General features: G+C 34.4%; 1 protein-coding gene across 1 annotated transcript; it reads left to right on the top strand.

Moving 5' to 3' along the window:
- Positions 1–1214: 1214 nt before the first annotated feature.
- Positions 1215–12619, top strand: LOC138330361 (cysteine and glycine-rich protein 1-like). Its single transcript, XM_069277937.1, has 6 exons — positions 1215–1355; positions 9068–9208; positions 10350–10524; positions 11115–11223; positions 11728–11821; positions 12335–12619. The coding sequence occupies exons 2-6, from the start codon at positions 9094–9096 to the stop codon at positions 12388–12390; spliced, it is 549 nt and encodes a 182-aa protein (XP_069134038.1). The 5' UTR covers positions 1215–1355; positions 9068–9093; the 3' UTR covers positions 12391–12619.
- The last annotated feature ends 2347 nt before the right edge of the window (positions 12620–14966 follow it).

Below are 14966 nucleotides of genomic sequence, written 5' to 3'. Positions count from 1 at the left end.
AATCTATGTAAACACACAACTCTAACAACAAACAATTCATCCAATTATCTTCCTCTCGCTTTGATGGCAGTCTATCCATGTGCATGTATCCCTCGTTAACCGGTTCGTTTCCTTCTTACCATAGGGACACGCCCCTTTTACCGGAAGTGTTAGGCGGAAGTCATCAAAAACGTCACTTACCTATAAAGAACCTTATAGAGATCCCTAGGTTGGGAGGCGTATCATATTATTTGTCTACCAGAGAAACTTTCTCTTTCTTTCTTCACTAGTGATGTCATGTTCTATTTTAAGGATTATCTTATCAATGTTTCTGTTTTTAGCATACAGAAATAGGCACAATTAAATACCACGTTAACTCATGTCAGGTATGCTACTAAAAGCGAGTTGTTGTTTTCACTCCCGGCGATATTTCCACTCACTTGAGAAGTAATTTTCCTCTTCAGAATACGTAGATAACGCTGCAACAATGTATGAACAATACTTGGTATTTTTAGAATTCACCGACAGAGTGCTTTGTTAAACAACAGTGAAATGTCCCAATATTTATGAATTTAGAAATCCAGCGATTCGACAAAGAATACGTTCCTTATCATTAACAGAACGTTACGATAGAAATAACATACCGAAGGGTGTTTTTTTCTGAAATAAATGACTAAATGAAAAATGTTTGTGTCAGATTTGGATTCAGATTTGAATATAAACTGCATTTATCAATGAAAATATGAAATAAACATTTATACTGTATTATATACATTTCTCACACAAATGTCAGGTACCGTTAAGCGTAGTAAGCGATTTGGTGGGCAGTTGAAATGTAAAATCTGCTAGAAGTTGGCGTTGATGTCATGTAAACGCCACATGTACACGGCAGATAACAGATAAGATTTTGATATATATAAATCAAACATGTGTTGCACGTGTGTAAAAGCGTACGCGTTTGTTTACATACTACGGCCCTTCTCTTAGAGTACAATGCAGCCACGCTGTGTTTGAAAACACAGCATATAATTGGATCAGGAACCTTATTTCATTATCACTAACCACATGTCTAGAACCAATGACATGGTCAAATATCTTCATATTGACCATCAAATATTTTCTCAGCGGGCGGGAGAGTTATTCTCAAAATACCACAGGGTGCGTTCGTACAAGAATACGAAACGTGACGTCATATTCCCATTTATGTCTCGAATAACGAAAAGATGAAGGGTGGTGTGCAAACCAAGAAACAAATTTTGCAGGAGTTTGGAAAGTGAGTTAACAATTTGGTATCGTGTGCAAAAAATGCTGCGCAATAACATTAGATCCCTTCACACATTTCCCCATAGCTAAACAGAGAGACCCAACGGACACCGGTAAGTTAATATTTCATGTTCTAACTTTCATTTTCAAAGAAAATAATCAATCTATTGACGCGTTAGTAAGAGTAACATGATTTGCCACATATTGACCAACAAATCTCTACAAAGAGTATTTCGACGATTCATAAATTTTTCTGTTCGATCTGATTTGGTATTCAATATCATTGAACCATGTATATAGTTTTAGTACTATAGGTTGGGTACGTTTCCAACAACTTAAGTCATTTTATAAATTCGAAGTCAACAAAATTCGAAATGATTTTAGGTTTGAAATGAATTATTTCCATTAATTTAATTTGTAAGTTTAAAACTGCTGCTTCAAAGTATATGGTTGTCTCATTCTATTTCTTAATTCTTAACTTTCAATAAAGATATTTAGGACAATGCTCAGACAGGATAAATAACATCAATATGAATAGTACAGCGATATTCTATTCCGAACTATCAGAACAAATATTTCATATTTTCACATTCATTTCACCCAGTATATCTTAAGATTATGATTGCCAAAGACAATTTGATAATTAACGGAGATGATGATTATGTCTGAAAATGAAAGTGAAGGGGTTTTACGATCCTGCGGCGGAGGCCTCCAACTGCATAACAATACGGTTGGAATGTACACATGCTGTGAGAGGTCTAGACAATTGTAATATGCTTGATATACTTTCAATAGTTTATAATACATGAATGGAATCAATGGTAAAAAAGAAATGTATCATCTTCAAACTAATCACAAAGTTTCCGTTAAAACTGCATATTTTGTTTTTAAAGCCACATCGAGTTCTAATGATGGTTTCCGTTTGTTCTTTTGACCTCTATGACCTTTGACACGTTGTTGATATGTCTGTTTGCGCACTTATTTACTGTTTAGCACAGGTTTGCTATTGATCAGTGACCTTTGACCGCTTTAAACGCGTTCGATTAGATTGGTCACTGTACTGATTATGGAGGCATATTTCTGTGATTGTGTTATTTGAGGTTGCCTGACGGTAATTCGACTATGTCGATATCACTATGTCAACCAGTCGAGTTAGTCGAGTAATTACTCGACGTAATGAGATAATTATGTGGACAAGTCGGCTTATAACGACGAGATCCTAAATAGAGAGTCGCGATAATATAATTTGACTTTCCAAGATGATTTTCACAATAAGTTCTGTTATAATTCGCCCTAGCGACATGATTATGTCGATAAATCATGTAAAACTCGACTTATCCATAAAGTTATCTCTACAAAGTCGAGTCACTATAACTCGACTTAGAATAACACGATGGCAGAAATATGCCACCATAGATATAATGTGCAAGGTGGTGAAGGAAGTAAGCAACACAAACAAACATGTTTGTGTTTAGATGTATAATCTGCTTCCTCATAATTAATGACTTCCTCTACCTTGTCTGGCACGTGCATCTCGTTATGCACGCGCTCACGTACTTCACCCACGTGCGTGCTTGCCAAACCCATGTCATCGAAACTACAAATATATCCCCTCTCTCATATATCCCAAATGATCTGCTGACTGTAATTACTGCTATACTTTACAACTGTATGTAGTGTTTTACAATACCTACTTGATGCCGCGGAGACATTTCATACATTCCTGACATTCCTTGTGTGTCATTGTCTCTTAACCGACTTGTACCAGGAAAATGAATCAGAATCTCGAATATAAGTCCAGTATCTGTCGACAACTGCAGGTCTTGACTTGAACAGTTGCCAGATACTGGTTGTAGGTCGGTGATTTTTCTCCGGGTTTTCCGATATTCCTCCATTATGCAATAAAACCAAACCAAACAAAGTGCGAAAACTTGATATTCCTAGCAGCTGTAACTCCTGTTTCCGGTTTTAAAGACAAGTAATCATGTGATTTTGATTTTTTTTTTCGCCATCAGTTGATCATTTAATTAAGTACCAGGTATTGGAGGCAGAAAAATAAAAATAACGGGATATAAACAGTCCTTTGTTATAAAACATACACTTGTAACAACAAAGCAGTCAGGAACCACCATAAAATATTATGGAATTCATGATATCTGCGATATTTCCGGTTAATTCAGTGAATTACGATACATTTAACAAACCATTTGTTATTTACTTTTGGAATATAGCCTCAATGAGAAAGCATTACATCATCAAACGAAACGATCAAATGCATTCTAGGGTAGGATAGTAAGTTAAGAAGAAAGGATATATTGATGAAAGTGGTTTCGTTCCCCTTGTGCTTTAACCTTGTAAGAACAGTCAAGGCTTTTTGCAAATGTTTTCCTCGTTAAATAGATTATTAATCATATTTCAAAATATTTCCATGATCCATCATTTGTTTTGTAAAGTCGAAGAAAGACCCTTCTTCCAAGACAATGTGATGGATTGAAAAGGTACACACATAAATGTATTTTGACACTGCACAAACTTTGCACTAGACTGGCCACCAGACCCAAAGTTACTGATAAGACTTTCTCAGCAGAGTTCTTTACTAGATTATCTCCCCCTAGTTTAAAACTTGGGGTAATATTCTAGAGACTGGTTGCAAGTCTAACTTTGCACAGCAATTAAATTCCTTTGAATATGTTATCTTCTTCTTTCATTTGTTGTTAGTTGTCCAACACTGTATAGTAAAAACTTTCTATAAATTCCAGCTCAAAACATTAACTTAACACGTACACAGCAAAAAACAATAGGAAATTCCGATGACAGATTTACACCATACGAGATATAAACCATACTCACTTTCTCTAACCCCTACATGTACATCTGTTTTTCCGAAGGTCGAAAAGTTCAACGAAAGGAACAGCAGTGAGCACATTTGGCGTGTGATTTATATTTAGTAACACATCACTTGTCTATCATACCTTAGCTTCTGATGTGGTATGAGTCATCCCGAAAACCTTACAGACAAATTCGCTTGAACGAGATATGGAGAACACAGTTATACAGTATCGATAGACATATACCGCTTATTATTATGATGATGTTAAATTGTTTTGACGGTAACATGATGGCAATCCTCTATAGCGGTTGTTATCATACCTTTTTATCCTCTACTTTAATTGCATGCCAATGTCTTCTTAAGACAAAACTTCTTCAAACAGTAGGAGTAGATAACAAGATGAAATGCAAAACACATAACTATGGTAGCTGATTTCTGCCATTTCGCCTTTTCGCGTTCTTTCTTCTGTGACAATTTACCGCTCCACGGGTTGTCGACTTAAATCATCAACGCCAAAACACGAAAAGAAAAAGAAAATTAACAAGAAAAGCTGCTATTTTAAACTTTTTTTTAAATTTCGCCTTTTCGTGTAATGTTTTTCGTCTGTCCGACGACACGAAAAGGCGAAAAAGCAAAATGGCACAAATGAGACACAATACAGTAGAATCATCTAATGTTTAGCATAACGCGGAGTTGTGTATTTCTATTAAAGCTGTATTTTAAAAATGAAATTCTGTCAGAACGTGTAAGGATAGTATGCTATCCAACAAGTTTATTGTTGACTAGTGTAATTCCTGTAAAACAGGTCCCTCAATATTTAGGTATCTTTTAAAGATAAGAATAATCTCACTCCAAATGATAAAAGAGATAGAAACATATTCTTGATGGCTTGTGTTGATATACATAGTACATTACGAGTCTGAGCTATCTTTCCATCGCACATATATCAGCAGTATTACATTAGAAATAGTCTCTGTCGTAGTGATAAAATGTGGCATGCATTCTTTATTTGTGAGTAGAAGTCTTTCACAAACCTAGTCAAAGTTTACATCTACAGCATATTTCTTTGACACAATCTCCTTTTTTTCAAAATCAACATACAAATCATCGAAGAAAATGTTGTATCAAATACTAGTGGTTTAGTGGTTTTAACACTGAACAGAAGCGCCAAGAACAATTGAATCAGGTTAGGATTGGGCTGATACAATGTGTACGAAAATAAATTCTAATTTCCGGGAGGTATTTCTAATACAGAAGGTGATGATCATACATTTTAGGAAAGTTTTTTGAGATCATGTAATATTCTGTCTCTCTGATTTAATGTAGAGTATTCATTTTCAGACAAAAAAAAAAAACAAATAACATTTTGTTTTAATAACGATTGAAGTATATTTTTTCATATTACATGCGTTTCATATTAACCGTTTAACCGTATTAAACATATTGCATACCCCTCCCTCCAAAATAAAAAAGGCTTTTACATTTAAAGAAAAAAATATAAAAACAACTGTAAAGATAAGCCACAGAGTTCATATCACTCACAATGTTCGTTACAAGTGCATCGCATTTATTTGTTGGCGTGCGTTCACGTACATTTATGATGCACCACTTCAATAACATGCTCCAGGTTTCAGATTTCTGTTTAATTAAAATATTGGCACTTACTGTATAAGCACTTATTTAGAGGTATTTTTATTTTAGCACACATACATTCGACACAATCACACAAGATAAGAATGGAAAATGAAACATGATGATGCCAGAAATAAGCGTAATTATGGTTGCCATGGTTACATTTTGATATTTGTTCTACAAAACTTCTTGTGTATTTCGTTTCCATTGAATAAAATGTATTAAACATTACAGTAATTTCAACCCTTTTAAGATAACATCAGTTATATTAGATTTGATAACATGCTTCAATAAATACTGAATGTTCATTACCAGTGTATCCAGTGAAAACGATGCAACCATCTGTGCATACATATACCATGTGGTGTAAACAGTAAGGCATCCAATATTTACAAATTTCGTTCACGTAAATCCGTCTGTAAAATGATAACGGTTGTGGTGTACACACCAGTCTTCGATAGTACTTATATGACTGTGATACAATCTATATCCTCTACATCATCAGTCGTCCTCCTCAATGTTGTGAGTGTGAACCCCTTTGAGTTGTTGGTTGTATGGTTGGCTATGATATACCTGCTCCCCTAGGAGCGATGTATGTTTAGTTATTCTTCTGATTGGCTAACGTGATGGCGTAGTAATTTCGAACTAAAACGTCCCTCATTCAATTTGAAAATGTTGACGTGATTATACATTATGAATGATAATGAATATTTGAATTAATTCTTTAGGTTATGGAGAAATAAAACAACAATCTTAGTGAACTGTCATTATCAACCGCGAAATAAAAGGACAAAATCCTTCCGCTTTGAACTTCTTGGTGGTTTTTTTAAGAGTTTTTTTAAGACAACTTTTGAAACCACTCCGAAAAGTATGCCACTTTAGATGCAATTTCGATTGTTAAACTCTGTATATCTTATCAATACTCTATATATTCAAACTTAAATATCATCTTTGACGAGCATTTACCTGTGCATACTGCATAATGTACATAAGGAGTACTGCAACTTGAACAGGTCACAGGGCTTTATCTCTCGACATTCAACAGATCTCAACATATTATGTATGAGCTTCAAAATATCATCGCCGTATAGCAAAACTACACGACCGACTAACTAACAATCGTAATGGGCGATGAACTACAACTGTAAATTACATTATAACCTCGAGGGGTTGCTCTGGGGAGAGTTTTGTTGATGTGGTACGCACGTCTAAGCCGCGATAACCCGGTGATTGTTTGGCACGGGCACTAATGTTCCCTGCTTTGGGAATGGTGGTGTATCTGAGCGATGAGTAATTCCGTGCAATATGCGGTAGGGTATTTGGCAGACAAACACTGGTACAAAACATCTGATCAGCAAAGTTTTATGCGTGAAGGTGCGTCGACTGGATCGGCCATCTTTGAAGCTTTAGTGTTTTCACTTAGACGCTTAACAAATAAGTTCACAATCTATTGAAGGGGCCGCGGTGAACAAGTGGTTAATATGTTGAATTATTTTTATCCTTGAAAAAAAAGATGTCCCGATATATCAAAACAAGCCCTCCACCTCTGGGATTCGGGTTCGAATCCCATGTGGGGCAGTGGCCAGGTACTTACCGCTGGTCTGTGGTTTTCTCGTACTAGATAACAACATGATATCAACACGATTTTATGAAACATTTACGAAAATTCATATAATTCGGATTCTGACGTTTCGCAGTGATAATGCGAATCGACATGCAATGGTGTCGAATTCGTTTTTCCGATCGGACCAGAAATGCCCATTTCAGACAGCATCTTTGGCTACTGACTATCATTACCATCAAGGTCAGCTAGTTGTATAGTCAAAATATTATTATTTGTTTTTAGTTTTTTCTTTAATTAAAATTTTTCTCAAAAATAAATAAAATAATTTGGCTTTTCCTCTTAAGATTTTTACACATTTCACCTGCATGTCGTATTGCAATTAACGTATTTTCACATTTAATTGTTCTCGCTGATCAAATATTACTTCTTTGCAACGATGTATTATTGGTTAATGCTAGTGACACTGCGATGCATAATTGCTAAATAGTATTATATCTCATTGAAATTACGGGGGGGGGGGGGGGGGGGGTTAAATTGGCTGATTGATCCAAATTCACGAAATATAATATTTAATTCTTCGCAAAAGTGATCAAAATCATGATATCACATGTCACAGCCTGTCATTTGAATGCCGCTTTCAAAGATTACAAAGAGTATTCTCGAAAATAAACCCTTGCGAATAAGATCCAAACAATAAATTCCGAAACTTTACACCCATGAAATCTAACAACTATGTAAAAGATCTCATTTCATCGATAGATAACAATCGCGTGTTTCAGATAATAATCCTACCGACCAAGACGGCTTAAAATCATAATGGCGTCGGTCGACTGTAACCGCCTTAACTACAGAACATCTTTTGCGGCATTAAGGATAACAAATCCGTCTTAGAAACATGCGATTTCATAAGACCGGGGTCTATATTAAATGCATAAAAGTCTTTAAAAACGTGTATCCCGATTTCATGTTTGGGGAGATGTACGAAGAATGATTAATGTTGTTAAAGAAACATGATCATGGAAATTGGAATACTATACATATTATACCTAAAGGCTCGTGGTATCAAATTATTGGACTCGTTTGATAAATTTCATAGTACACAGCCACTCATGTACGATCTACACATAACAAATATTGAGTTATGTCCCTTTCATCAGTGTCTTACTGAGTCTTTATCAATACATATTGTAGCTTGTTGTTATTTGGTGTCACCGAAATCTTTGTAACTGCGTTTTATCTTGGATTCATGAAAGAACACAGAAGTTCTCTGAAAAAAGCATAGACCTACTGCATGTAATGACAACTTCTATGACCTCAAAACAACAGCCATTTGACACCCTTGGCCATTTATTCACAATTACTATATGTAAATTACCTCAAACCAGCAACAACCAAGATGTGACTTACAGAATAATCATTATATCAGAATTGATGTCACTGCTTTTTAATCCCATAGGGGTAAAGTTAGCAAAGAGATTTTATTCCATAACCCGATGGAATGTTAAAAAAATGATGACATCAATGCTTGTAATTTTTTTTTGGCAGATTACTTCATTAAATAAATTACATTTAGACGTAAATATTCATTGATTTTCTTTGAATTATTTTTCCAAATCAATACACAACGTTGATGTCTCTATTGTGACGTCACAATAACGTCGGATGTTGGCGATATTTTCGTATGTTTTTCTTCATAGAAGTATGTAAAAAAGCATCGACTTATCAGAAAGTCGTATTTAGTAGAAAAAACAATGAAAAAGATTTATATATTAATGTCAGAATATGATTCTATGTTTCAGATAGTTAATCCCCATAGAGTAGAACCATGCCGTTCAAACCTCCAGTGCAAGCCAAATGTCCAAAGTGTGGGAAGTCTGTTTATGCTGCAGAAGAAAGAATAGGAGCTGGCCAAAAATGGCACAAGTTCTGTTTTACTTGTGGTGAGTGTTTGGGCAACCTTCCATTGTGTTACATTATAAATTTGTTAACTGAGTTTGAGGTCAACATGTGCTGTGTTGAACGAGAGGATCAAACAGTTGCCTGAGGCCGAAGGCAACAGTTCGGTCCGAGAGTTCAACATAACCCATGTTGACTGAAATATAAGTCTAAACTGTTTTGTTATACCGTCTATCATTTATATAAATACGAGAGAATCTCCTTCATTACAAATGTGTAGTAACAATGCAGTCATTTAAGTTTTAAAGTAACATATTACAAAGAATGAATATTCATAAATTTGTGATCAATCAAAGATTTAACTATTTGAAAGAACACAAAACGATAGAGCACTGATAAAAACAAGTTTAGTTTTGGTCTGGTTCCGTCTGTTTTTCACCATATACAGACATATGCCGAGAAGAAATGAGTGCCGCAGTTAGTTTATGCACTTCGTTTGAAGTTGCCAAGTAGTGTCGAATACTAATAAATTGTGACGTCAAACACCATTGACGTCATGATGACGTTAGCAGTCAACATTGCAATGTTGACCGGTCAACATTTCACAGGCGCAAACATCTTAAATATTGGACTTATTTTACTATAGAATTGTATAGGGAATACAAAGTAAAGGTATAACAATATATATTTATTATCTTGATAGCAGGGAAACATTTGTTTACCTGTGCAATACAATTGTTTTTTATACCGCTTTTTGTTGAATATAGATACTTTTATCAATTTTCAATATTTTTTTCCATATGTTACGTCTACAGTATGTCTTTGATGGCCGCGGTGGCCGAGTGGTTAAGATGTCCCGACATATTACCACAAGCCCTCCACCTCTGGGAAGCGGGTTCGAATCCCATGTGGGGCAGTTGCCAGGTACTGACCGTTGGCCGGTGGTTTTTCTCCGGGTAATTCGGCTTTCCTCCACTAACAAACCTGGCACGTCCTTACATGACCCTGGCTGTTAATAGGACGTAAAAATAAAAACAAAAAACTTTGATGTTACTACATTCAAGTTCCAAAATCTGTTCTTTATGTTACGTTTACAAAATTCTCTGGTCTTTGATGCTACTACATTGAAGTTCCAAAATCTGTCCTTTATGTAACGTTAACATTATGTCTTTGATGTTACTACAGGTGTCTGTAACAAGATGCTCGACAGTACCACTGTGGCTGCCCACGATGGTATGGTATACTGTAAAGTCTGCCACGGAAAAAGCTTTGGACCTAAGGGATACGGGTTTGGTAGTGGTGCCGGTACACTGAGTACAGAAACAGGCGCTCAGCATGGCGTTAAGAAAGGCGAAATGAGGTAAATAAACAAAATAAAATGAAAACATACCTAATGACTGCAAATGTATGGAAATAGTGATCTCATGTATGCAAGCGATGTCAACTCTAAAATAAATTCTAGTTTATGATTTTCTGAGAATATCATTGCCCCAATGTCATTATTACAAATGTACTATTAACAATTATTATCATGATTCCAATGATTTGTCATAATTCCTGCATCGGAAAAAAAAATTTCTACACATAATCGATGCTATATCTATTTTGTCTTGTTTTTGCGTGATCTATTTTGCACCATGAAAAATCTAGATATGCAACAGGCAATATTTGCATGAAAAAATAAATGACTTGGTTATTTTTGAAATTTTGAAATATATATTTATAAGACTACGTTTGGTATGGTCCATACATTAACGAAAAGACGAAAAGTCCTTTTCTTTAAGTATATAAGAAAAATAAAATAGTCATAAATCGTTCTGTAAAAACGGACAAAAATAGGTGACATTAATGAAGAGGTGTACAATAAGTTACATGGGCAGGGTGCAGATTTAATTACCATTATGAACAGATATGCATCAGAGTTAAAAGTTAAATATCAAATGTTTGCAGTAACAGGCCCACTGAAACAGTTATCGGAGGTTCCAGCGGGCCCGGCCCCCACTGCCCAAGGTGCGGAAAAACCGTATACGAAAATGAGAAGGCCATCGGTATTAGCATCGTAAGTAACATACAATCCCATTAATTTAACTAAGGTATGTTTCAGTGAGATGCCACTATAATTTGTAGATATTAGGTTTTCAATAAGACTAAAACAAGCCCATCCCGGATTCCGTAACAAAAGCAATTAATTTGGAGATTACTATATATAATAACCTGAGTTGTAAAGCGATACAGTTTAATCAGAAAAAAAATCATGTGCCGATTTTAAAACATTCAATGTTACTTTCACAACGCTAAGCATACGTGTATTATCTAGCTTTTAAGGAATTATTAAAATATTAGATATTATTTTAATATTACTTTATAGTATTATTTTATAATAACATTTAAATATTATTTTATGATAATATTATCAATATAATACAATAATATAATAATATGGTGTTAGTAATAATATTATTATAATACATGTAATATAGTATTTTTACTATAAATTTTAAGTGTTATTTTATGACAGAATTTCATTTTGTGGTAACGTATTGTTATTTGTTTTTGTTTACAGCCATTTCACAAAGGCTGTTCAAAATGTAAATCCTGCAACAAAAGTATCGACTACAACACCATGGCTGAACATGAAGGTGACATTTACTGTAAAGGTCAGTAGATCGAGGTCAAGGTCATTTCAATGTCATCTCGCGGTTATATTCATACGGTCTTTAATGTGTTGGCATTTAACTTGTTACATGTATTCCAATGGTATCAAGGTCAAGACATGAGTTTTAAAGTTGCAATTTGCAAACCAAGGTTATAACTTTATGCTGCATTATACAAATGTACCATAACAATGTTGATGTATTTTGAATACATTAACTGATAAGGTTTACGATCGAACAGAAACAACGAATTTAAACTTTAAAGTAGAAACCTAGAAACAGTATTTCAAGCAATTAGAATTACATAAATTAAATATGATATTCTTTATTGATACATTTGAAATGGCAGGCAAACTGATGTAAAGTGGAAATATCCGTTGCATGGAAACTCAGTGTACAAACCAGGAAACACAAAATAACTATAATTCCTTTAATATCCACGCGCAAAGTTCATATAGAAGTACACATCACTAGGTTTTTTTCTGCGATCACAAGTGTATACTTTTGACGTTTCAGGATGCTATGCAAAGAATTTCGGACCCCATGGTTTTGGTGTTGGCACATTGGCTTAATTTTCAGTACTTCCGCTTCCTCCTCCTCGTCCATTTTACTTTCCGACCGGAGTATGGAGATCCATGGATCACTCCGACAAGACCTCTCACGCTAAGACAGGAGTACCCACCAGGATAATTTATTTATATTTACACACATTAAAACGCTTGAATGAATCATCTATGTATATGTGTCATTGTCAATTTAATTGGGTTTTCAAATAAAACTATGTCAGTTTTACCCAATTCACGTGGGAGTTTCTCTGAATTATTTTTAATCTTGTCATATTACCCTATCTAGTCTATCTAATTTGACTGGGGAAGTTCTCAAATGCAAGGATTAGGGATCTTTGCTACGTTAATCACAATGTGTTTTTCTGGTTCAAAGCAGTCGCTCAACACACGGAGTGGTAGATTGCCCCATATATTTATATCACTTCTGCATTTCGAAATTGTCGCACATCCTAAAAATAACCTACACTTGTAGAACAATGCTGCATCAAAAAGTTTTAAATCCTTAAATATTGTAAGACGTTACTATAAGGCAGTATTCACAATGCTATTTAATTAAACTCAAGCAATTCCTCATCTTCGGGTTTTGAAAAGATAAGATATTATGAACAACAATAAACGTACCAAACCAATGCATTACAGGATCTTCAAAGACGTATTTCAATTAATGGTGCTAAAATGTAAGCCACCCTAGAAAACTCATGTATCGATTATAGCATCACGTTAAATAAAAAAATAAACCAAAATATAAACTATATTCTAGTAAATCTAGTGAAAAAAACGTTTGTTTAATTTTGTTTGCTAACTTTAGTGAGAATCCGCTAGACGGATTCACATAGTCTGCAAACAAAATTTTTTGAATACCCCGGTGAAGTTAAAAAATATTGACATCAATGCTTCAATAAATAATTTTAAAAATAACTTAACATACAAATAACATTTTTGAAAATTATGTATCGTCCCATTCCTTTTAATCAAGGAAAGGGAACTTTTTTTAATTAATCATTAATTCATGTAAATAACAATATATTTCCCTTTCGCAGAAGGGCTCTCATTCCATTTTCTATATTTGATTATCTTACTTTTAGAACACACAAAATTACCTCCATCTTACTTTGCTACCGATGTATTAAGAATTTGCGCTGGCATACATTTCATCATTCGTCACATCCACTCAAAATGATTATATAGTTAATTTGAAATTAAACTAAATGACACCACATTATGATTTTAATCTCCATTAATCAAAAAAGGTCATAAAAAGAAACTGGGTAGTTCCTATCTTATTTGGCGTTCACTACACTATCTACACAAATGCATCGAAATATGATTGTTTTAACCATATTGGATCTGTGATATTGGATCAAATTTAAACGCCACAAAAACGAACCACCCGGCTGGATCATCAAGTGGGGCTGGCATGGCGTGTACCATCACAGAGCTGGTTTATTACATCACTATATGGAACGCACAGTTTCGTTACGTTTTACACAACAATAAATGCTTTATACTTCACTCATTCACCCCTGAAAATTCATAATGAACTAGTCCATCCTTTGAACTAGAAGAGTTCAAATGTATCTACAGGGGTGAATGAGTTCAATATAATGTTTTGTAAACATATTCCATCAATCTTATCCTTTTGGTAAAAAGGTGTGCATCTTTCAAAAGATTCATGAAAGTAACAAGGCTCGTGCAAATTCTAACACCTGAGAAAAAGAAAAAGGTTATTGACTGTAGAATATGACACGGGCCAAACTACTTGGTATAAGTTTACTCTTTATCATGTATCAGCTCTGTGGTAATTGGCTCTAGTCTTATTGAATTTCGACATGTATCAATTTCTTATCATCGGGTGTAGGCAGTAACCCTGAGAATATGTGATATGGAGGTAAATGAACGTATACCCAAGGCGATATTATAACCAATCTTTAGTGTTGCATGCAGAAATAAAAGACGTATACTATTTTTCGTATTAGATATCTCTACTTTTCCTGAGAAGATTGTACAAAAATGCTAGTAGGATACAGCGGCCGTATGACTGAAAGACGGGTTGTATATATAAGGGACCAATGGCAGGCCTGAGAATATCACAAAGAATGTTTAATTTCATATTTGGTTTCCTGAGATAAAATTTTAGTATAGATTCCAGTTACAAAATGTACTGTAGGATACAACACATACATTTCAATATGTAAAAGACATTATTTTTTTGTTGGATTACTAAAATGTGAGACCAATAAAACTAATTATTAAACACTTAAAGGAGAGAGATTATGAAGTAGTGACACCCAACTTTAATGATAATACTGTAGACCATTTTGGATTCAACGATGCAATTTCATTTCCATGACCATCAAAGGAACAAGTAAATTTCTTCTATTTTATACAGATTCATATTGTCGTACAAAAGGTCTTTAATTTGCTATGAAACGATAGCCGATATAAACAATGGTAGTAACCCATATATATCACAGATGTAAGTACGTATACATAAAACATTCATTAAGTCATTAATTTACGTGACGAAAAACAGAAATTGTCATATGCTTTCCGAATAATGACAAAAATAGGACTATGAACTT

The sequence above is a fragment of the Argopecten irradians genome, chromosome 8 (genome assembly GCF_041381155.1).
Source record: "Argopecten irradians isolate NY chromosome 8, Ai_NY, whole genome shotgun sequence".
In the NCBI taxonomy this organism is placed as follows: Eukaryota; Metazoa; Mollusca; class Bivalvia; order Pectinida; family Pectinidae; genus Argopecten; species Argopecten irradians.
The sequence above is the reverse complement of the archived record's forward strand: the minus strand, read 5'-3'. Positions and strand labels throughout refer to the sequence as shown.